Source organism: Aquarana catesbeiana, linkage group LG04 (genome assembly GCF_042186555.1).
Source record: "Aquarana catesbeiana isolate 2022-GZ linkage group LG04, ASM4218655v1, whole genome shotgun sequence".
Classification (NCBI taxonomy): Eukaryota; Metazoa; Chordata; class Amphibia; order Anura; family Ranidae; genus Aquarana; species Aquarana catesbeiana.
This window is the reverse complement of record NC_133327.1, coordinates 422,349,901-422,376,206: the sequence shown is the minus strand read 5'-3', so window position 1 is coordinate 422,376,206 and position 26,306 is coordinate 422,349,901. Positions and strand designations below refer to the sequence as shown.

At 40.2% G+C, this 26,306-nt stretch overlaps 1 protein-coding gene across 2 annotated transcripts in view; it reads right to left on the bottom strand.

The window, feature by feature from the left end:
• TNFAIP3 (TNF alpha induced protein 3) overlaps positions 1–26,012 on the bottom strand; it is a 34,873-nt gene extending 8,861 nt beyond the window's left edge. The window contains exons 1-6 of one of the 2 annotated variants that reach the window (XM_073627356.1): positions 25,817–26,012; positions 7,422–7,723; positions 4,447–4,637; positions 2,843–2,990; positions 839–1,009; positions 229–409 (exon numbers count right to left, since the gene is read on the bottom strand). In XM_073627356.1, the coding sequence (XP_073483457.1) occupies positions 229–409; positions 839–1,009; positions 2,843–2,990; positions 4,447–4,637; positions 7,422–7,723; positions 25,817–25,848 (1,025 nt within the window). In that variant the 5' untranslated portion in view covers positions 25,849–26,012. Of the gene's footprint in view, positions 1–228; positions 410–838; positions 1,010–2,842; positions 2,991–4,446; positions 4,638–7,421; positions 7,724–19,126; positions 19,232–25,816 lie in introns of those variants that run through there. The other variant, XM_073627358.1, reaches the window with a different exon arrangement.
• Between the last annotated feature and the right edge of the window lie 294 nt (positions 26,013–26,306).

Genomic DNA, 26,306 nt, shown 5'->3' with positions numbered 1-26,306 from the left:
TCCCAGCACCAGCATCCCAACTGTGGGTAGCAGGCTGTGCAGCTTTCGGCTACACAGCAAACTTCCCACTGCACAAGCCATGCTTTTTGAATGGTCCCGCAGTCTTTCGGGACCTGTGATGTGTCCCAAAGGACTGCAGGGAGGGAAGGGGGAGGGCAAAGCAGAATTTTGGATGTATCTAAAGAAACCAAGATAAGATAAGGAATTTCTATTAGAAGATGAACTCACCTGGCAGTATTTATTAGATGGGTAGTGCCATGCTCCCAAGACTGAACAGGTACCTGCAGTACATGTAAATACTCTTTCAGAAGCTTGTCTTTGGTTTTTTCTTCATGATCAGTTAAGAAGTGAACTTTCATATCTTCATATCTCCCACTCTCGTTGAACACAAGTGGGACAGCTCGAATCTCTGCTTAAAAAAATGTAATTCTTTAGAAATGTAATGTATGTGGTCATTTTCTCTCTATATATAGTCAGTGAAGCTAAAAAGTTAAAACATATGCTGATTTTTAGTCTGCTTGGGTTGTTTGCCTAATCTCCTATAATAGACACGTGCAGTGGTAGCAAACCACCTCTCTTCCCGAACTATATATGCATGCAAATTCTAAATGAACATAATGAAAACCTAGTCAAACTTTGACTTTAAGTGCATGTGTATGTAGTCATTCTGTCTTCTGCACATTCTGGTTGTTCAATACTAAACAGCTGGATCATAAATGTACATGCTTTTCATAAAATCTATTGAAGACTATACCATAAAGGGCCCAGAATGGAGACAAGATCTTAAATTATCTAGCTTTCAGAGTTAAGTATCAGGGTGAAAATCAGACACACATACCTGGACCAGTGTCTATCATAGTGACAAGAGGTGCAAAGTGCTGGCTTTCGTAGCCAAGAACTATAGGGTATTTATAGCATTCCTTTGCAGGCCAATGAAGAGGTAGGTAAATCCCACTAACATTAAGAGGGGAGAAGCTAGAGCCAGACTCCAAGCTACGAATTACATTATCTGCGGAGGAAAAAAGTAAATACATTGGTGGTCATTTTCAAGTAAATTAGTGACACAATATGTAACAGTTTTTCTGTGCATTTACAACCCCTGTGCAGGAAATCCTAGGTAGACAACTGAGACAGACTTGCATAGGCTCATGCTAAACAGATGTACAATTAAGAAACAGTCAGGGGAACATTTTTTTCTGTCGTAGTGTTGGCTTAGATCAGCAAAAGGAGGACCTTATGGATGAACCTGAACTTTTATAGTAAATCTGTCTCTCTCAATGCTTCTGTTTAGCACCTCCTTGCATATGTGGGAGAAATATTAAATGTACCCCTAACTGTTTATTATTATTCATAACTAGGTTTGCCTAATTATCATGAGAAGGCTAACATCACTTGTTACAAATTAGTCTAAACCTGTTCTATTGTGGATAGTCAATCAGAGTAGAGCTAAGAAGACTTGACATTTCAATTCATATGGTAACTCTTCATCTTGGGATTGATGTGGTAAAAAGGTAAGGGGTTAGGGACATCATCAGGGTCATCCTCCTTCATTGATATTTTATTGATAAGCTCTCCAGAAAGATCAACTGTGATATCTGACATGCCAGGTACACCCCTCTTGGTTCAATACCCTCCTGTCTAATCTTGCAGTCCAGTTGTTGTCTGTCCTTTAAGTCCAAATTGAATTGGTGTTTTTTCTGCTGCACTTGATAATCATTGCTTGTTGCAAGAAACTACTCACTCCCATCTTCTTAGGAAGGCTGATTGTAGAACTAGCAATAAAACCCTTGCATCTCACTTCTACAGGGAAAATCTTTATCTTCCGACCATCTTGAGCAGCTTCAGTTGTCAATTGCAAGGTGCTTCATCAAGAGTACAGTCTTCTTCACACCACTGCTTCAGGTATACCTACTCCAGGGTTGGGGTAGTAAGTCATCGATAGCTCTAATGATTAGCCAAGATCTCTCCATTTCCCAGGCTCTCTTTTCCAGGCAATCCTAATTAGTCTATTGGCCCTGCTTGGACACTGAGATGGCCATGGCATATCACTCTTCCTCCTGCATTTTTACTTCCATCACCACAAGCTGTCTCCTGTGTACTGATGATGCCTTGTACGACTAAGGTGCTTATGATACAAGCCCATATAGCTCTTCCATGATAAATTGAGCAGAGAGGAGCAATCAGCTGGTCTTTATCCCAAACAAGAAAAATTATTTTTTAGATACCATGGGTTACTAGACATTCATGTTTTCTAGGGGGTTACTAGACATTCATGTTTTCTAGGTTCTACTGAGATCCATGTCTAATCCATATGTATCTATGCTGCCTGGACATCTAACTGCAAAGTTTTATGAATTTCTAAAAAAGCACAGTCTGATTATTAAATAGAGTTTGTGTAGCTATTACTATTCAAACATTCATATAATGTTTTTATAATATATTCTATATATTAATATATATATATTTTGTCAATAACCTTGCATTAAAGTGAACTAAACACTCCTATTTTCTTATCTGCCAACTAGGATAGTGCTATCATAGCCTCGATTTAGTTTTGCGGTTGCCATGCTGCTGTACACACGACCAGCTTCGACACCATTTCTTTTGGGGAACAGCTAAATTGTAGACTTAGTTCTGCTTTAATTTAAAGCAATTAAAGATGTTCAAATCCAACATTCCCTACCCCTCTAAACAGTGCCCAGGTAAATATTTTTAGTACTGTCAATGTTTGCCTCTGTGCTAAATAAGTTGGGGTAAAAATAAACAGAGGCATTTAAAACTAAAGACAATTCAAAACCACAACAGGAAGGAAGACAACATTTCTTATATTCTATATATTCACCTGAAAGAACAATAATTGGTCTCCTAAGGATGTTAACTAGCACGAATATATGAATTTCTTCAAGGCAGTTATATTGGAGTCCATTTTGGCCCATTGAGGGTTCTGTTGATGCCATCCTAACAATATGTTCCCATTCATCATCCCAATTCTATAAATGAAATAAAAGTAATTTTCAAAACAAATTGTATACCTGTCATTTTCATCACAAACAATGTTTCACATTGCAATTTGTGTGCCAAAAATATCTTCAAAGATAGTATTTTCCAAAGCTTTATCAAAGGCATGATATACCTGTAACCTTATATGGTGCTTTAAATGAGTGTTGTTTCTGCTTTAGGGGGAATATCTTCTACAACTCTTTTTGAATGGTAAAGAACATAGGAAACTCTAATGCTCCGTACACCTGATTGGACTTTCCGACAACAAAACTGTGGATTTTTGTTCGAAGGGTGTTGGCTCCAACTTGTCTTGCATACACACGGTCTCACAAATATTGGCCAACAATTAGGAACGTAGTGACGTACAAGACGTACGTGATATCTCCATTACGAACGCTAGTTATATCTCCGGCTCGTACTTGATTCCGAGCATGTGTGGACTTTTGTCCAACGGACTTGTGTACACACGATCGGAAAGTCCAATAACAAACATTTGTTGGCGAAAAATTTGAGAACCTGCTAGCCAACATTTGTTGGCAGAAAGTCCGACAACAAATATTCGATGAAGCATACACACGGTCGGACTTTCTGCCAACAAGCTCATATCCAACATTTGTTGTTGGAAAATCCGATCGTGTGTACGGGGCATAAGAATGTGTTAATCTTTAAGGCAATATTTACTATATTTATATTATATTGGGGTACCCTCTCCAGTAGGGGTAGGATCGGTATATGGGTCTATATGAACTTGCTATGGGGGGTGGGGGGGGGTGCGAGGATATCCCTTGCCTTACACTACAATATACTGTATATATTCTATTTGCCAAGTATGTTAAACCTAGCTGCATAGTTCTTGTCCAATAAAAGGAAACCAAAGAATGGAAAATCTTGATAATGCCTGTAAGCTTATCATTTCAAATGAAGTAGCTATAGAATTTGGTTTTGTTATTGCTTTACTAGATGTGACATTGCTATTCACAATCTATGTAAAAATTAGCAATGCAAACACATTTGCTAAGGCGGCCATAGATGAATCAAAATTCAGCTGGTTCAGCAGGGGAAGGCCTATTTCAAACAGTGTAAGGCCATCCCTGTTCGACAGATGTTGATATTTAGATCCACATATGGCAAATGGCATCTACTGATCAGTGTATTCTAAGAGCTCTAAGTCCTGCTGTCAGATTACAATGTCCCAACCAGGGGAGTCAGGGGAGTGTGGGGGGGGGGGGGATTCCTCCATCCGCTTTGCTTGTGTGGATGGAGAATTTGGTTTGTTTTTATTCCTGGCTGCATGAAAAAAAAAAGCAATTTATGGCCAGGTTCATGTCTTATGGAGAACAATTTCCATTTGTTTCGTTGAACTTTATATATTACACTAAACAGCACTAACAAAGTTTCAGATGCATTGATCCTACATTGCTAAGCAATTTATCTTTCATTTCTTACCCGAGTATCATATCGAAGCCCAGTTTGTATAAACTCTGTGGATTTAACAGATTCAAGCTGCCAGCGAAATTTAAAGTTTCGAGTATCTGATGTCCTTAGAACTTCTTGTAGGGTCTTTCTCAGCAGTAAATCCGTGTCCTGCACACCCCACATGTACGTAGATGTTGCATGCATTAAGCAGTTTCCATCACCTACATAAATATGACACAGGATTTATACAGGAGGACCGTTGACAGGAAAACCAACATATTAAAAAAAACATAAATATCTCCACAATGTTAATTAGATTGTATTTGTGTAATAAAATTAGTACCTACCTAAGTAGGTATGTGTACCTAAAACTTTTTTTTTTCTGATATTAGGAGGGGAACTTATGAGCTACTCTTTAAGTAGACTGGTCACACCATAGTCTGACAGTGAGAATAGGTGTCCCATTAAGTCCATACATGCCTGAATCAGAATGAATCCCCCCTACTTAGAAAATCAAAACTCCCAGCTCTGTGTTCCCCTGTAAACTTGTGATATTTTTGATGGAATATACTTGTTAAATTTAATCTAAAGCAAGCCTGTTTCAACCACTTCCTGTCTACATGCTCTCCCTCCAGCATTGTCCCAGACCTGCTTCCTAAAAGTAAAAACAGTGGACTATGCCTGTGCAATGTGTGCGGCATTGCCACTTGTAGGCTCCATTGGGGTGCAGGTGACAGGGTGACATATCAGGGGAACCACCGGAAGACGGTTGTCAAACCATAACAGTAAGTGCCCGAACAAGGACTTCATGAATGCTCATATAAGCTAGAAACTACAAACACACAGTGGGGCCACTTAGTGACAACCACAGCAAAGGGCCCTTGTGAAAGAACATTTTTCAGCAACCCCCCCCCCCCCCCAAATCACTGAATCAATTAAAGGGGATAGGGCATCATGAAGCTTGTCTCTGGTTTCTGACCAGGCCTTGAAGTGAGCAGCATCCAGGCATATGTGATAGCAGTAATAGGTCCCATACCATACCTGACCGACATCCCATGTAAATTGGTCCCTAAATCCCAAAGTGCCCTTGTTTAGTTGCACAGCATGTACAAATGGTGCCTCTACCCCTGCCAGTTTGGTAGAAACCTACTGGTTTTGCAAGGTTGGAGGCAACCAGAGCGCTTAAGAAAACTAACGTCTACTTTTTTTTAATATAACCATATAAAACTTGGAAACACATAAAAATAAAGTCCTTACACATTACAATCGAATCATATGACTTTTTCAGTCTGGTTAATTTTTTTAACCTGATGGTTTGATAATTGCAAGTCTGGTGGAGTTTTTATTGAGATTGGAAATGCCAATTGTATCCAACTGACTATCCATTAGATAACTAGAAAATGTCTAGTTCTATCTGATCCATTACAAAAATAATAATCAAACTGTCATAACTAAAAAGCTTTAACTGAACTGAAAAATAGTTATAAAACATGCAGCCAGACTGTTGTATGTTCAGTAACGCTGCAGCTGCTAAGTACCTAGGCAGGGGATGATAAGCCCAGCACAAAAGAGCAGTCTGTAAAACTGACAGGTAAATTTCCCTTCTATTATAAAATGTGGAACAAAGATCAGATTTGTTTTGGCTGTGCCAATCAAAGAATGATCTGCATAAAATTCCCTGTCACTCGGAATTTCCCAGAGTTCAGCTAGATGACTGGCAATAGGCTGAAGTCTATTGTATTTTTTTTTTCTCTCCTTTCAACATAACAGCAGACAGGACTTTCCAGGAGGGCGGGACAATAGACAAGTGAAATCTGTGCACATAATTGAAGTGGGAATTTTTTTTCTTCTCTCTTGTAAGTTTCAATTTTTATATGACCCATGTTCTTCCTCATTTCATGTCATTCTGATATTTCAAGTCACACAGGTTTATTATTCAGAAGATAAGCATTCTGTAAGGTATTCTGTGAACGTGACTTTTTTTGGAAAAAAAAAAAACCAAAAAACTTAGCTTAACTTTTTTATGAACGTATATCAGTAAAGTGCAAAGATTATTGATATAATATAGTCCAACCAACCAATCTTTTTTTACTTTAGCAATTGTTAATAAAAGTTCAGTTGAAGAAAACTAAACGTAATTAAGCAGATGATTTTTTTTTTTTAACACTCTAATTTTCCTGGGTCACTTAAAGATTAAACTTAATATATTTATCACAGATAAGCCCTGCAAAACCTCCTTTAAAATATTATGGGTTCTATACAAGGAGACCCACCAAAGCAGTTCAATTCCCTATGACAAAATGCCCCATCAGTTTCATGGGTTGATATCAACATCAAGTGTACAATAGATACATGGTACACCAACTATACACAATTTCAACCAGCTTTCAATCGCAAAAACAATCAAACAGATTAGGGCAACCTACCACCATCAGTTTATATATACATGGCAGGGATGTTGGTAACGTGTCTGATATTTTCTACAACTGATATCTGGTTGAAAGTCACTGAAATTGTTTTAATAAACAGCTCGTATATAGCAAGAATTCCAAGAACAGAACCATATAAATGTGAGCATATAAAATGCAGAAGACACAGATATGCAACATAGATTATATACAGTGGCAGTACACATCTTAAGTCATGTACAACACATTTAACCTGTCAGTTTAAAACTGTCGAAATATATGAAATCAGTTAATATTATTTCAAATCTGCCATAATAAAGAATACTTTATATGATAAAGTAACAATCTACGTGGAGTGCCATTTTGTTCATAAATAAGCCTGTAAGTACAGTAACAAATATAAATCATACTTGTATAGTGATCTAGCTCTCTCAATATATATATATATATATATATATATATATATATATATATATATATATATATATATATATATATATATATATATATATATATATATATATATATATATATATATATATATATATATAAACACACACACACACACACACACACACACACACACACATTACTTACCATTTATTTTCAAAGGGACAAGCTTCTTCACTTCTTTACATGCATTTATCCTTTTGTGACTTTCCAGCGCAACTTGCATGGATCTGTCAAACAGACTCTTTTGAAGAATCTCCCGAAATTTGGTGCAAAATTGACAAATCATAAACAGTTCGATAGTGAATCGGTGCATTGTTCCAAAATGGTGTATGATTCCGTTGCTGGGCTTCACCATGTCCTGTTTGGTCCTTTCTCGGATTTTCACAGCCTTAAGCATGTTGCTCATGTGCAAGTCTTGTGGAAGGACCTGTGTATTTGCCATGTTTCTGTGGAAAAGTGCAGGGAAGCCAGTTAGCTGTCATATGTACACTGAACACACACACACACACACACACACACACCTGAAGGTTGTAAACTTGGCATTTTACATGTACACAGTTCAAAATTCCCCAGCAATTACAAAACTGCTACGGCAAGTTTCCGAGATTTCACAAATAAAAAAAAAAGACTTAGTCATACAGCTCTGATGTAATTTACGTATTGTAGATAAGACGACATCTATAGTGAAGGTACTCTACATATTACATATACATTTACCAGTACACCAGGCAATTTGTTATGCCTGGTTGACTTAAAAGTAGTAAAATGACGTGAATATATGTTATTAACATTAAAGGGTGATGTATCAAACTGCCAACAGTGCCAAAAGGAATCTATCAGAAATCTTGTTTAATTTAAATAAAACTAAATGTAAAAAATGTTGGCAAAAGCTCCACTTGTCAGCTTTAATGCTGCAGGCCCCTGGAAATGTGAAGCTGTTTGTGTTATCTATAGTAACCAGACAAGGTCTCCTTTTTTATAATAACTTATAGAAATCATAAATCTTATGCTATAAACACAATTATTTTTGTCATTTTTCTTAGAGATGGATTTTACCCTCATAAGTAACTTCATATATTTTTTTCCTACTCTCCTCCTCTAACAGAATTGAATATTTTTGGGGACCCCTTCCCATACTTCCATATTTCTGGCATAGGCCATAATGACATGTACTGTACCCACGTCATGGGTCCCAGGAGCTGCCGCAGGTCAGGGGGGCTGACTGCCTATTCATGGATTTTGCAGCCTCCCTTCTGATGATGCAGCAAATACGCCTTACCACGGGGCCAATGCACAGTCCGGAAAAGACAACCTGATGAAACTGTGCATATGGCTCAGTACAGGGCCAGTGCACAACCAGGAAGAGATAGCCACCTCCTTGATGTCGCATCATCGCGGGACCAATGAACAACCCCGAAGAGACAGTTGCCCCCTTGATGAAATGGTGCATAGGTGCACAAGCCCCATCATGGGGCCAATGCATAACCTAGAAGAGGCAGCCAACAGCCCCACCCCTCCTCGTGACATCAGAAGAAGATGGCGATGTGGGAATGGGTGTGCTGTAGCAAACAGGTGGATTCTTAGGGAACACAATGTTGGATCACCAAGTGTGTTAATACGACTGATTTTGGGGAACAACTCGGCTATACAGGTAAGAGTGGTGAAGTTATTCTTTGAGAAGATGCACAAATCTGTGGGAGTCGCAGCCCAGAGTTTGAATACAAAATATGGTGTCTCCTTGGTCAACTGCACTGACATTCCATCCATAATGTTGGCACTCAAAAACCAGAAACTGAGCTCCTCTGATGGGCCAACAACTATGTGCTAATTATCTGGCTGTCCATGAGGTGAATTATTAGCTATATAGGTTTTTTGGGGGGAAGTTTCAGCCAACATAATATTCCAGGCCAAGCATCATTTTTTGCCCAGTGACCAAGCAGGGGAGACAGCAAGCCCACAAATCTTAATACGTAATACTGGTATCACCTGACTAGCTGTGCAACATGTATGTATAAAATACAACTGGCAGAACAGAAATTCAGATTTTTGGGAAGGTAAAAAAAAAATAAATAAAATTTTTTATATATATATATATATATATATATATATATATATATATATATATATATATAAATATATAAAAAACACACACACACACACACACACACACACACACATAATATATATATTATTGATATCTCACGAGTTCCTATTGTGCACGCTGTTAAATGGGACCAAAAAATGGGCAATTTATTATGCGTTCTGGTATCGTACGAGAAAAATTTTCACGCTTGTCCTTATGGATATTTTTGCATAAACTGTCGTGATCGGCTCTCAAAAGCGTTGTACTAACGATCAGATTATTGTACGATTGCTTCAAAAGCATAATTTTTCATCTGGTTTTCTGATCGTGTATACTAGGCATTAGTTCTGTCATGGTACTTACAGCAAGTTATTAACATCTGTATGGAGTGGACAGTGGCAAGTGCCCCACTGGTGCAGTACCACATTTGGATAGTAGAGGAGGAATTTATGGCTAAAACTACATACTTATAGTAAATCTGTCTCATAAAATAGAATTCTGTTTCTCTTTTGTGCTGCAAATGATAATTGCTGTGTTAATTTGAGTGTTGTCAAATTATTATTATTACTATGCAGGATTTATATAGCGCCAACAGTTTACGCAGTGCTTTACAATATAAAAGGAGACAATACAGTTACAATACAATCAAATACAAGAGGATGATCAGTCATTACGAAATCTTTTGGAAAAAATAAAACAGTACACTTCAGTCATTCACATAATTATCACATGACTGTCTATAGCTGAAAGTCACACCTTGTGACACTATACTGATATCTATTTGTGAGATAAGCTGGCGATATCACAGCTCACATGGAATTTATTGTGTAATATTCACCGCAGATCACAATAGTAAAACACACACTAATTTTATTTTTATAAAACCAGACACATTGGACTCTCCAGCACACCCTGGTAAGAAAAAAACTTTTCGTGACCTTATCAAAAGGTGTGAAGCCAGACATATCTTGGGGAAAGTTTCTAGATTTGCACACACTTTTTTAGATCTCATATGTATATTTTTAACTAAACAAAAAATGTTGTGCTGAATAATCAATAACTATTACCTGTATGGCATAAAAAGTGCAATTCTAAAAAATACCTATATGCAAATATCATAACAATACATACAGTATCTCACAAAAATGAGTACACCCCTCACATTTTTGCAAATATTTTATTATATCTTTTCATGTGACAACACTGAAGAAATAACACTTTGCTACAATGTAAAGTAGTGAGTGTACAGCTTTTATAACAGTGTAAATTAGCTGTCCCCTCATAATAACTCAACACACAGCCATTAATGTCTAAACCGCTGGCAACAAAAGTGAGTACACCCCTAAGTGAAAATGTCCAAATTGGGCCCAATTAGACATTTTCCCTCCTTGGTGTCATGTGATTCAATAGTGTTACAAGGTCTCAGGTGTGAATGGGAAGCAGGTGTGTTAAATTTGTTATCGCTCTCACTCTCTCCTACTGGTCACTGGAAGGTCAACATGGCACCTCGTGGCAAAGAACTCTCTGAGGATCTGAAAAAAAGAATTGTTGTTCTACATAAAGATGGCCTAGGCTATAAGAAGTCTGCCAAGACCCTGAAACTGAGCTGCAGCACAGTGGCCTGCAAAGGTTGAAGGGGTGGGGGGTCAGCCTGTCAGTGCTCAGACCAAACACAGCACACTGCATCAAATTGGTCTGCATGGCTGTTGTCCCAGAAAGAAGCCTCTTCTAAAGATGATGCACAAGAAAGCCTACAAACGTTTGCTGAAGACAAGCAGACTAACTACATGAATTACTGGAACCATGTCCTGTGGTCTGATGACACCAAGACAAACTTAATTGATTCAGATGGTGTCAAGCGTGTGTGGTGACCAGGTGAGGAGTACATAGACAAGTGTGTCTTGCCTACAGTCAAGCATGGTGGTGGGAGTGTCATGGTCTGGGGCTGCATGAGTGCTGCCGGCACTGGGGAGCTACAGTTCATTGAGGGAACCATGAATGTGGCAACTGAAGCAGTCCCCTTCGGAGACTGGGCTGCAGAGCAGTATTCCAACATGATAACAACCCCAAACACACCTCCAAGACGACCACTGCCTCGCTAAAGAAGCTGAGGGTAAAGGTGATGGCCAAGCATGTCCCCAGACCTAAACCCTATTGAGCATCTGTGGGGCATCCTCAAAATGGAAGGTGGAGGAGCACAAGGTCTCTAACATCCACCAGTTCTGTGATGTCATCATGGAGGAGTGGAAGAGGACTCCAGTGGCAACCTGTGAAGCTCTGGTGAACTCCATGCCCAAGAGGGATAAGGCAGTGCTGGAAAATATTGGTGGCCACACAAAATATTGACACTTTGGGCCCAATTTGGACATTTTCGCTTAGGGGTTTACTCACTTTTGTTGCCAGTGGTTTAGACATTAATGGCTGTGTGTTGAGTTATTTTGAGGGGACAGCAAATTTACACAGTTATACAAGCTGTACACTCACTACTTTACATTGTAGCAAAGTGTCATTTCTTCAGTGTTGTCACATGAAAAGATAGAATAAAATATTTACAAAAATGTGAGGGGTGTACTCACTTTTGTGAGATATTGTATATAAATAAAGTGCTCCTGTGCTCCAATTTTAAACAGCGAAGTGTCACGCTGAACTTTTTACTCTCTGATGACTAAACAACCTCCTACATTGGTGTATTCTTGGTATGATATCATACACAAAAAAAAAAAATCTCATAACAGATATTTATAATAAAGTGCTCATGTGCTCTATATTCAAATAGCATTCAACGTGCAAAACATGCATTAATGGTGAAAGTCCATAATGAATAATGCGCAATAACTCCACGGATACACACTGTTTTTGCCTGTACTAGCTTGGTGCGCTTCAAGCACCTGTTACATGCGAGTACCCACTTGCTGGGTTTTTTAAATAAAGGAATTTAAATTATATTACACTATCCAGCTCTCTTTCTGTTATCATGAGGTTACCACTCTAGGATAATCCAGGACACCTGAGCAGCTTATTCCCACTGAGCCCAGGGAAGGCTCGCAAGTGTGTTAGACCAAACTTAGGTTGGCCATACACTATACAATTTTCTTGTTCAACTTTCCTTTAGATTTACCAAAACCATATAATATGAGGTCAAACCTAAACATTTTCAATTTGTATGCAATCAGACAGGCCCTTGCACTACATAGGTGAAGGTAAATCTAAAGGAAATTGAAACAGAAAACTGTATGTGTTTGGCCAGCCTTAGTTCACACGCCCTAAGGTGAGGGCATTACCAAAGGGGAGCACCTAAGTTTGGTACTTTCTTTTAAGTTTGGAGGATTTTTTTTTTTATAAACGTCTATCCCATAAGGAAATTTTCAGCGCATTATTCATTATGGACTTTCACCATTAATGCATGTTTTGTACGTTGAATGCTATTTGAATATAGAGCACATAAGCACTTTATTATAAATATCTGTTATGAGATTTTTTTTGTGTATGATATCATACCAGGAATACACCAATGTAGGAGGTTGTTTAGTCATCAGAGAGTATTTGTTCAGCGTGGCACTTCGCTGTTTAAAATTGGAGCACAGGAGCACTTTATTTTAGATGTATTGTTATGATATTTTTTAGGATTGCACTTTTTATGCCGCACAGGTATTAGTTATTGATTATTAAGCGCAATATTTTTTGTTTAGTTAATCTTTGCACAACATGGGAATGTGAGCAGTGTCAGCGGCTGTTTTGGTGTATGCGTGTGAGGATACATGGGTATATTTTTATATATATATATATATATATATATATATCTATCTATATATATATATATATATATATATATATATATATATAGATATATCTATATCTATATCTATATATATAGATATATCTATATATATATATATATATATAGATATATCTATATATATATATATATACACACACACACACACACATACACACAGTGGGGGAGATTTGCTAAAACTTGTGCACACAGAATCTGGTGCAGCTGTGCATAGTAACCAATCAGCTTCTTGGTTTTATTGTTAAAGCTTTATTGGACAAAGTGAAGTTAGAAGCTGATTGGCTGCCATGTACAGCTGCACCAGATTCTTAACGCACCAGTTTTAGTAAATCTCCCCCACTTAGTATATCTTACATTATAGTTGTGAAAATCCTTTATTTCATAAGACCTTATCCAGTAACATCAATTGGGGGGCACACTTTACTGAACCTAAAAAGTGTGCCTCCCCAGATGCCGGACCCAAAAGAATGGACTGAGCGGTCTGTCCACAGAGGACATTCAGCAAAGCACTTGCTTAATGCTAATTTATGTTTCAAGAAAAACAACATCTACGACAAACTTCGGGTTCCTTTACTTTCACTGCCAAGAGAGCTCTTAAAACCAAACATCCAAACTTTAAATGCCATGTGTGCATTTCAAGGGTTTTTCCACTTTCAAAAACCCCTTTTTTCCAAAGCATATACTGTAAATGTATAAACAGAAATGTCAGTAGAACATCCAATGAATCATATTAGCCATATCTATACTCTTGGGGGATTATCAGCTGCATACGACTTCCATAGATGGTGATAATAAGTGCTTCTAAACAGGTATTTTTATAAGTGTACGCAAAGCTTTTCCATCGTGTTGCCCTGATTCTTCACTCTTTACACCCAATTCACACTTATGCACCTTGTCATATGACTTTGGATATAAAAAGCACATGACAAGTTGTACCCCATGTTTTCCAATGATAACCATTCTTATATGTAGTACTTAAAGTCGTAGCAAATTTAAAGTAATTAATGCATTACTATGGTCTGACTTTCATGCAACTTGAGGGCCATAGACTTCAATGTTAATGCTTGTGGTGGGCTCAAGAACATGCAGATATCTCATCACCATTGTACAACATCTGCCTGTGCTAAAAATCCATTTATTATAGTTGGGGCCAGGAGTCTTTGGGTCAACACAGTGGCTTAGTGGTTAGCACTTATGTCATGCAGCACTGAGGATTAAGGGTGGACTATGGACCAGGACACTGCATGAAGTTTGCATGTTTTCCCTTTTTTTGCATGGGTTTCCTCCCATATTTCAACGACATACCGGTAGGTTTATTGGTTTCTGTCTAAACTGACCCTAGTATTTGTGGACATATTGGCTATGGACATGAATTCACAATCTGCATGTTGATCTCACGCATGTGAAAACAGCAATGGTTGAGGAAACTACCTACCTTGTAAAAAATGTGCCAAGAATTTCTATGGAAAAGGCTATCAATCATGTCAGATATGGTGCCCAGAGAGCTGCCCCATAGAATCAACAAGTCAGTCATGACTGAACAGATACAATACTAGGAGTCTTCAGGGTACCAAATGACTAAATATTATAAACTGAAGGAAAGAAAATCTAAAAATATTACACGGCAACCAAACTCGGTTTCCTTTTCCTTCCTGTGCTAGAAAGATCGTGGCTGAAATCTGAATGGTATTTGACCAGCGTTTCTCAACCTTTTTTTAGTCGCAGCACCCTTTAAAAACACACAAAATCTTCAGGCACCCCAGTCCTAAATGTAAAGATCATCAATGGTAATTATCAATAGGAAACCTGAGCCTAGGATAATGCACACAGCCACCTTGATGAAATTAACTTCACATCAGAATCACCCCTTTACATCACAGTCCCCTATTCACATCAGAAGCCCCCCCTTTACATCAGAGGTCTTCCACATTACATCAGAGCCCCCTATTTTCAGCAGAACCCCCTCTTCACTTCAGAATCCCCCTTCATGTCAGAGGTCCTCATCACATCAGAGTCCACCCTATACATTACAGTACTCCCATGAGAGAGTACCCCCATCACATCACAATTCCACTATCAGATCAGAGTCTCCCCATCACAGAGTCCTCTAATCACATCAGAGTCCCTCAATCACAAAGCCCCCATCACACAGTCCCCTGCATCACAGAGATGATCCCCCCAATCAATTGGCTCCAGTAATGAGGCACAGGGCTGAAAGTGGAGAAGGTCTGGAGGAGTGGGAAAAAGCCTTTAAGGGCTTTTGATGTGTTCCCATTGCCTCACAATGGAAGGTGCCTTTTTGGTGCACTTTTGAAGAACTGCACCAAAAGATGCAGCATGTAGGACTTCTGAAAATGCAGCGCATCTGAAGTGTGAACAGTTACATAAGATTTAATGGGGAATAGTTTTCATGTACTTTTGTCGCCCTGGAAAAGAGTGACAAAAGCGCACCAGAGTGAAAGGGCCCTTGAAGTGTTACTAAACCCACAACAGCAAAATCAGTCTGTATATGCAGTAAAGTATGCTTGTTATATTCACTGTGTAACCTAAGGGGTTAATCCTCCACATTGTGTAAAAAGGGTGTTTGATCCTATCTATCTTCGCTGATCCTCCCCTTCTTTTACTGTCCCCAATTCATATGCTGCTAGTACAGAGCCTTGGGGGGCACTCTGCATATGCTCAGTTTGGTGTGTGTTGCTAGAGATTTTTTTTTTCTTTTTGGAGGGTGTATGGGATCAGCACAGAGCCAAACAGCACTGTCCAGACAGAGGGTCGGGGGTCATGCAGGACAGTCAGAGGAGAATGACAACTCCTCTTACAAGCTTTAACCAGTGTTTGGCTGGACACTTATAGAAGTCATAAGAAAGCATAAGACTGCTATATACTGCTGATGAGAAAAGGTATTTAGCCATTTATATTTACTAAAACTATTGCATTTCCATGTTCTGTGTACTGTGGAAGACCAGATATAGTGAATGCAGGGTCCTGGGTTTAGTAACACTTTAGGTAGACGCAAGAAATAGCACTCTGTCTCTAGTTCTGTGCAACTATGTTTCACTTTAATCAGCAAAAGACCGATATAACTTTCTGTTGCCAATTAAAAAATTGTTTTGTTCAGCAACAGGAAAACATGGTGACAGTAGCTGTTTTTTGGGCTGAGTAATACAGAGTAACTTGCTGATGGCTACAGTAACAAAAAAGTAACTGGCCCCGGCTGGATTGCTATCCAGCATCCTGTTGTGAAGAATATGTTGGGCTGTTTGCACAAATTATATTAGTATTAACTCTGATCTAATCACATATAAGATTGGCTTTTATGTACTGTACATATGGAATAATATTTGTTAAAAAGGATAGTCACTATAAAAAAAAAAATATATAAAACTTTTATATTTTACACAGCCCCGTTATTGTTTTCCTGCTGCTGTCTTAAGTAAACCAACATTTTCAACCTTTTGATAACTAGAGATGAGCCACATGACAAGCAATATTAGGTAAGTATATGAATGTCTAATAACGAAGGCATCACATAAAAATTACCTATAAACTAGGTAAGCATGTACTGAAGTGTAAAAAAAAAAATGCACAGTGCTACTTTTGGCATACTGAGCCAGAGAGCAGAAAGATAACCTCATCAATCTGTTCTTGTTCTTCACTGTCCAACCACAAGGTTGGGACTAGGAGGTGACCTTCATCGGTTTCCTAATTGCAGCAGAGAAGTTAGGTATTGAGGCTGGCTTGATCTGTAGTAGGGTTGTGTAACTCTCAGAAATGGATAGATCAGTGGTTCTCAACCTGGGGGTCGAATGACTATTTGCCAGGGGTCACTGAAACCAGGGCTGTTCCTGAAGCCCGCACCGCTCTCCCAGCCTTTTTGCCACTGCCCAACAGGGCTGTTCCTGGAGCCTGTGGCCGCACCAGCTGGGCTACCCACTCGGCCTCTTCACAGCCGCCCATTCAGTTCACGGCATGGCTGGGGGGCAGAGACTGGAGGTCAGCCGACTGGTAAGGAATGTGAAGTGGGAGGGGCTGGCGGAGACCCTATTTCCTGATTTTGGCATAGGTGTCACTGCTGCGAGACACCACAAAGCTGAAGACACAGTGAAGCCGGAGTCACAGTGAGTAACACTACCTGTGATTAAGAGTCCCCACTACAATTCTCAGATTAGCAGATGACCTTGATCAAGAGCACCTAAGTTGGCTGATCAGAACTCCCCCCAGCACTGCCACTCATCCCAAATCCCCGCCACTCATCCCATCCCCCCCCCCCACCACCACCAAGGTGTAAGAGAAGGAACAAAAATAGAGAATACTTGGAAGGGAGAGGAAAAGATGGGCAGGAACAAAGAAAAAGAGAGAGAAAGAATCAGAGAACAAGAAACACAGCTAGAGAGAAAAAACAGGGGGGGGGGGGGACAAGAAATTTGGATAGAGAGAGAGATCTAAACCCTAAATCCTAAAATGTACCATAAGGGGTTTTAATACTGTACGAGCGGAAGGGACTCGGGGAGCGCTAAATCCATGGGTTAGGGGCGCAAATTACTTGTCTTGCCTTGGGTGCTGACAAACCACGCTACGAAAATTTTACTGTTGGGGTCCCCACAACTTGGGAAATTTTTTCAAGGGGTCACGGCACTAGAGAGGTTGAGAACCACTGGGATAGATGGAAATATGAATTCTGAGACACGTACAAGAGCTAATGTATATGTATTTCAACTGTGTGTTTAGCTTTTTGCCCAGTGTTTAGCTTTTATTATAATACTTCTGAGATCTACTTTACGATGACTTTGCAAAGGAAGAGGTTTTTGCATGACCAATGACAGAACAGATTTATAAACAGTTTGTACATGTCATCTCATGCATGTTACTGGACAAAGATGAGTGCCTCAGTCTGCACAAATCCAAATCCTCCACAGACTAATACAGTGAAAAAAATAATTATTTGATCCCCTGCAGATCTTGTAAGTTTGCCCACTTACAAAGAAATGATCAGTCCAAAATTTTTATCATAGGTCTATTATAAATGATATGGACAGAATATCAACCAAAAATCCTGTCAATTTAAAAAGGTGCTCCTAATGACAACTCGTTACGTATATAAAAGACACCTGTCCACAGAATCTCTTTCTTCCATTCAAACCTCACCATCATGGGCAAGACCAAATAGCTGTCTAAGGATGGACAAAAAATATTAAAAAAACGCGCTAAAAACCAAAAAACTAAACTAAAAAGGTGATGGCAAAGTGTTTAGTAACTATCCATCATATTGGAAGCCGCAACTAATATGTACAACATCAATACATTAGTAAGTGAGAAATTATAAAAGTCGCGCTACCCAGGTAGCGCAACTTTAATAATTTCTCAGCTGTCTAAGGACAAGGTTGTAGACCTGCATAAGGCTGGAATGTCCTCTAAATACTGTTTGTAAGACTGGTAGCTGGTGTACCTGCTGCTTCCCCAGTCATGTAGCATCCCTGCCGTGGTTCTGTTCTTACCAGCAGCAACGTAGTTACATCACCGATGGCTGTAGTGGAAGGACTCGGGCATCTGAGACTCCCGGTCTGTCCAGAACATTATGCAGCCAAATTGTTTGACAGGCCAGGACTCTCCAGGTCTGGGCCCACACCATGACGTGTCAGCATGATTGACAGGCAAGGAAATTCCTGGTCTGTCACACCTGCTGGAATGGACGGTGAATCCCCCACAATCCTGCCCACATGTGTGCCCATTGAATGAACTATAATTCCTATGGCATCATTCATTCTTAATTGGCAACCATGCAGTTTGGTGTGGAGGGCCAGAGACTTCTTCATTCATTGAAATGAATAGGCTGCCCTGATGAACCCTGTAAGCACTACCATGGTGACCAGTCTAACTCATCCCATGCAATCTTCCTCTCTTTATGTCTCCCTTCCTTCTCAGTGCTAAGTATAACATAAAACATAACAATCCATTAGCAGTGTCCAGTACCTTTCTATGACTGTCTACAATACTCCAGATCTGCTGGCAGTTTCCCTTCTCAGTGATCAGTCTACATTCACTTCCCTGTTGTGACACAGGCAGTCATGTGACCTCACGCCTTTCAATCAGCATCCTGCTCTGTATTTCTGTCTACTCTCTTCTAGGCTTCCTTCTTCCTGATTGTAGTGTTTCTATACATTGTAATCTAACATAAACAACTTTATTTTTACACCAGCAAATCAAAGAGCTGTAGATAGTAGCAAGCACACAGACAGATAGTATGACCACTTCTGAGCACTGCAGTTATTCCCAATGCTTTTCAGGGTAAAATCCTTTTCATGGGGATTTCTATGGTCCTATAACATCATATTCTACCCTCTAGTCTTAACCCCCCCCCCCCCCCTATTCACAAAAAAACGAAATACACATTGATATATATATATATATATATATATATATATCAATCAGAAGGGTGAGGTGCACTACAGTCTCAGATGGCCGTGCTTAGCAATCAAGCCCTCCCACAGGCTTCGACATAGAAAAAATCCAAAAACAAGGGATTGCTGCACAAACCATATTTATTTGAAATCTTCAAAAAGACATCACCACGACATCCATAAAATCAGGCATACATAATAAACGTTTTCGGGCTATTGTAGATAACGCCCTTCATCAGAAGATCATGCCTTATACATTTACATTTTCCAGGAAACGCATAAAACCCTTTTCTCTGTACCAAAATATAACCCTCCAATAAAGCATCATTAATCTAAAAACGTGTACGTGGTTTCCCTGTGGCACCGGTTGGGTGGGCACAGCAGCCCATTCCTTTGACTGGGCTGCGGTACATGTGAGAAACACGGGGAAAAAAGGTCCCTGCACCTAAAACCACAGCCGCACAGAATCTGCATTATTAAGAATTAAACAGCAGTGCATTTCTGCTGCGTGTGCAGAAAACACGTGCAATCTACACGCATTCCCACGCCCACATATAATCTTTAGTTAAGGCTCCATTTACACTTGGGCATTTCGGCATCGTAGCAGAAACATTGCAATTCTGCCCACGATCTCAAAACGCACTACAATGGCAAAATGCAGGTTCAGGTGTCATTATTTTCACTGGCACCTAAAACACGGTGCGGTTTTGCTGTGTATTTATCGCACAGCAGTTGCGGCAAATTGCATCGCGTGAAGCTTGTCGCCCAAAAAAGCTCCTGCGACTTTGACCAATGATAATGGACAACTGTTGCATGTATAACATTCGGGTGAGACTTTTAGGGTTTATATTGCAGTCTATGGCACTCAAGTTGCATGAAAGTCAGGCCAAAGTAGCGCAGGAACCTTTTAAAAGTCGCTAATACTTTAAATAGCATATATGTGAACGGTTGTCACTGAAAAACATGGGGTGCGACTTTAGTTCCAAAGTAGCATAACACCTCACAAAAGTGTGAATGAAGCCTGAACCAGGATCTAGGAATGAATGACAGGTGGATGCTTGATAGCTCTGCCCCCTCCATCCATAGATCAAGTTTTATTCATAAAAGCTGTAGTATGGCTTCTATCAATGGAGCAGCTGGGTAGGAGGGACAGGCATAGTCAGGCTATCTTCACGAAAGCCTATGACAGCCCCTTAGTTGTATTAACCCCCACCCTACCAGAAGATGACGGCAGCAGGGTTGGGGGGACAGAGGAGGATTTCAAGTCAGTTGCAGTTCTGTTCACTGGTTCAGGTGCAATTCAGGTGCAAATTTTTACTGTGTATGGCACTTGAATTCGCAACTGAACTGGACTGAAAAACGTACAGGACTCTTTTCCAAAGACGGACAGTGGCCAGCCTGGACATATGTGAACCGCTAAATAGAAAGCCAGTTCGGTTTACATGTCATGCGAATAGGATGTGATTCAAAATGCATCCAAATTCGCATATATGTGAACTGACTATGCTTTCTGGATGCAGGATTATTTCTTAGGTCTGTGTCACATGAACTGACTTTTAGGAATACAAAGAAACAGGTGTTTAATGTGTGTCAAGGGAATATTTATATATTTCATTATGTTGCTGTTTTGACGATTGTCCAGCATGCTGTGCATTTTCTTGATTTTTTTTTTTCTTGCACATATTTACAAGAATAAGAGAGGAAGACGTTTCAATAACAGATCAAGTAAAGAAAAATAAAGAACTAGAGACCACTCCAAACTTTACACTGTACATAAACTTTACATAGAAAATAGAGGTCTGTAAAACTCTGCTTAAAGTGGTTGCAAACTCTGTTACACCACTTGTACCTACAAGTATGTCTATAATAAGACTTACCTGTAGATACTGTAAATATTTCCTACACTTGCACAGTTTAGTAGATATTCACTATATACCGTTTTGCCAACATCATTGGCGCATGCGCACTGAAGAAACGGACCACTGGCGCTGTTTCTTCAGGTCCTGTGCCACGGCTCTGGCCAGTCACAGCGCCAGAGCCTGCGAACCCGGAAGTAACTCCGGGGAAAGATGTCAGCCGTGTACTCGGTGTGTCGGCGCCAATTCAGGGCATCGTTCTAAGGTAAGTATTTTATAACAAGCTGGTATGCGATGCATACTAGGTCATTATGCCTTTGTCTTGCAGGTTTTTTTTTTTGGGAGGTTTACAACCTCTTTAAGAAAGAGTGGATATACCAACCCGGCTAGATCGACTTCTGTAGAGCGGGAATGAATGCACAAGGATCAAAATTCAGGGACTGCCAATTCATCTATGGCCAGCTTTAGTCTAGCTGTGAGGTCGGACGGAGCACCACTCCTCCCTTCATAGCCACCCGACAACAGAACTAGCAAGGAGATGGTTGCTTTTACAAATGGTACTTTTTTCACCTCTAAGCATTTATCTGCTTGTCTGGAACATTTTATCTCACCAGCCCACTGCATTCCTCATGAGATACTTGTCTTGGGTAAGTACTTGGTAATGGAGAAAAGCAGTCATCTCCTTGCTAGCTGCATTGTCGGACTGTTAGGATGGGGGAAGCAGGGGTGCCCTGTCTGACCGCACAGCTAGACTTAAGACCCCATATACACTATTAGATTTTCTGCAGATTTTTGTCTTCAGATTTACCAAAACCATTAAATATGAGGTAAAATCTTAAGAGTTTCAATTTGTATGCAATAAGGCATGCCCTTGTACTACATGGTTTTGGTAAATCTAAAGACAAAAATCTGCAGCAGATGTAATAGTGTGTATGGGGCTTTAGTCAGCACTTAGGAACTGGGACAAAGGTATGAACTTGATCAGTCACTATGAGGACACTTATATAGCCTGTAAGAGAAATGTAATATTAAATTTAGGTCTGGACATTGGAAGCAACCTTCGGATGAGTTTTATAAACACAGTGGGGTAGATTTACCAAAACTGGACCACTTGGATTCTGGTGCAGCTGTGCATCGTAGCCAATCAGCTTCTAACTTCAGCTTGTTCAATGAAGCTTAAGGGTCGGTTCACACTGGGGCGACTTGGGATCCGACTTGTACGCCCTCAAGTCGCCCCAAGTCGCCCCAAGTCGCTTTGTATTTAGATTAACATGGTAGGCAATGGGAGCGTCTTAATTGACACTACTGAAGTCGCTCCGACTTCAGAAAAGGTTCCTGTACTACTTCTATCCGACTTGTAGGCGACTTGTACCCATTCAACTCAATGTAAGTCGCCTGCAAGTCGGATCTCTCTGTAAAGTCAAGCGACTTTGCAGAGAAAACCCCTCCCTCCCCCCCTCCCTCCCAGAGAGGTGATTGGCCACAGGCAAAGTCGCCTGTCATGGAGGCGACTTCAAGTCGCCTCGTAATTTGCCGAAGTCGCGCTGAAGTCGCGCTAAAGTCGCGCTAAAGTCGCGCTGAAGCCGCGTTGAAGTCGCGGTACAAAGTCGCGCTAAAGTCGTGTTGCCCATGTGTGAACCGACCCTTAGCAATAAAACCTGGAAGCTGATTGGTTTCTATGCACAGCTGCAGCAGATTTTGCATTTAGTAAATAACCCCCACTGTGTCTATTCTAGTTCTGTGTACTTAGATTGGCACTTATTTTGGGGAAAAAATGACCATTGCTTGATCTTGTTCCTATTAATATAGTTGCCAATGAATTTCAGTTTTGCCATCCAGGTAACAATCGTATCTGCAACCAGAGGGTAGTGCAAATGAATCCAATATCCCATGACTTAAAACAGTATTAAACACAAACACACAACATGAAATATATTCCAGTTTACCAATTCTTACATGTGGTAGATGCATTCGTTTTCTTTTCGTACGTTTTTTTTTTCGTGATCCCACCAGTGAGTCTGTTATTTTTCAACTTCATTTAACAGACCAAGCTGTCTAGCAAAAGTGTCAGTTAGGTTACATTCACACAGTCAATTAGCATACCCTGCAAATTCAAGTGGCAGCCATCCGTGGCTTACTGATAGGTGCGTGGAATAAGATGTGTATGCAATGACAGGCTAATGGTGGCTGCAGTTATCCGTGACTGTTTGCCCAGCCAGTGGTGATCGCGGCTGGACTCACATATAATATGTCCAGCCAGAATCATCTGTCCCTAACCACAGGAAATCGCTGGCTGTGTGAACAGTCACGGATAGCTGCGGTCACCATCAGCCTGTCATTAGACACACATCTCATTGCAGCTGCAGGAATGCACAGATTCTTCCCTCTGGAATACACATTGGGGGTTATTTGCGAAAGGCAAATCCACTTTGCACTGCAAGTGCACTTGGAAGTGCAGTCACTGTAAATCTAAGGGGTAGATCTGAAATGGGGGGAAGCTCTGCTGATTTTATCATCCAATCATGTACAAGCTAAAATGCTGTTTTTTATTTTCCTTGCATGTCCCCCTTGGATCTACAGTGACTGCACTTCTAAGTCCACTTGCAGTGCAAAGTGGATTTTCCTTTGGTAAATAACCCCCATTGTCTCCTAATTTCCTGTGTGAATATAGCTTTAGAGGATTGAGACAAACCATATAACACTGACAGGGATCTTAAAATAATCAAATTTTATTAATTTAGGTAAAACTTTTATCCCAAAAGGAAAAAAAAAAACTGTTGCTGTAACTGCATAAAAACTGTTAGCTGGAGTTCCACTCAAATTTGTTAGTCAAGTCCAAGGGTACAAACGCCTTGTACGTTATCCATGGCAATTCATTCAAAGGTAAAAGACATAAAATATACTCACAAAACTCATTTGAATAACAGCATTATATGACCCAGAAACTAAGAGCATGCCCATTGAGGAACACCTCAGGTTCGAAAAGATGATATAACCAACTAATGCGTTTTGGGGGGACGAGCCCCCTTCTTCAGAGCTAACCTTGCAACTACAAGATTCCCCGATTTTAAGAGGGTTGCAACGCCTGGAGCATCCAATTTGACTTGCTTAGAGGTTATCAATTTTAGAAGTATTGAGGGATTACAGAGCAGTTAGTGTAGGGATTACAGGGCAGTTAGAATAGGGATTACAGGGCAGTTAGAATAGGGATTACAGAGCAGTTAGAATAGGGATTACAGAGCAGTTAGAATAGGGATTACAGAGCAGTTAGAATAGGGATTACAGGGCAGTTAGAATAGGGATTACAGGGCAGTTAGAATAGGGATCGCAGGGTAGGTAGAATAGGGATTACAAGCTAGTTAGAATAGGGATTACAGGGTAGTTAGAATAGGGTATATGGGGTAGGTAGGATAGGGAATAGAGAGTAGGTAGAATAGGGATTACAGGGTAGGTAGAATTGGGATTACAGGGCATTTAGAATAGGAATAGGGATTACAGGGTAGTTAGAATAGGGAATATGAGGTAGTTAGAATAGGGAATAGAGAGTAGGTAGAATAGGGATTACGGGGTAGTTAGAATAGGGAATATGGAGTAGGTAGGATAGTGAATAGGGGGTAGGTAGAATAGGGATTACAGGGTAGGAAGAATAGGGATTACAGGGCAGTTAGAATAGGGATTACAGGGCAGTTAGAATAGGGATTACAAGGCAGCTAGAATAGGGATTACAAGCTAGTTAGAATAGGGATTACAGGGTAGTTAGAATAGGGAATAGAGAGTAGGTAGAATATGGATTACAGGGTAGTTAGAATAGGGATTACGGAGCAGTTAGAATAGGGATTATGGGGTAGTTAGGATATGGATTACAGGGCAGTTAGACCAGGGATTACAGGGTAGTTAGACTAGGGATTACAGTGTAGTTAGAATAGGGATTGCAGGGCAGTTAAAATAGGGATTACAGGGTAGTTAGAATAGGGATTACAGGGCAGTTGGAATGGGGATTACAGGGTAGTTGGAATGGGGATTACAGGGTAGTTAGAATAGGGATTGCAATGGGGGTTAGGCAGCTTTTTTTTCAGCATTGACTATATAATGACATAATTGTTACAGAATTCTGGAAATTCACATAGTTAAATATAGAGGATATGACATTAGTCAAAAAAATGCCACACATGGGTAAAGAATGTAAAGCCTGCTGCGTATGACCTAGAAGTAAGATACTGAGCATGCGCACTAACACGGGTGCTACTGAGCATGCTCAGAGACTTCTCACACCTCTGGGGTCTAACAGACCTAGGAAACCCATAGTACATCGTACGGTCACTGTGTAACCTGTCATGTAACACAATGAAGAGGACGGTCTTGTTGGTTTCCAATGAAACTCAATGGGAGTGAGCCGCCAGCCTTACCTTGTCAACTGGAAAAGGTTTTCTATGAGCATTAAATCCCGCTTTCTATATGTATGATGTGATAAGCAGCGCCTGCATTACTCGTGGACGGCCCCAAGCTCCATACAGGACAGCAGGCTGTGAATTGCTGTGCTCGCAGTGCTGCACACTACACCCGCTCTTAGGTTTTGCACTCCGCTCCCCCTCCCCCTCCCATCGGGGATTTCCCAGCCCGGGACTTTCCCAGCAAAAGCCATTAGAGTTCATCATTGTGTCCAGCAGAGGGCGCACGGCAGCGGCCAACATCTCTATAGAAAGAGCTGGCATTTTCCACTTGCTGCTTCCAGGCTGAAGCTCATGATTGGTGTCACCTACCTTTGTACTTACTGACACGAAAAACCTGCAGGATAAAAGGAGAACGGGCCACCACATTGGGAAGTGCTTAGAGCTGAAGTATGGCCACAAACTATTTTTTAAAACCGGTAAAATGTGCACATTACAGGTAAAAACC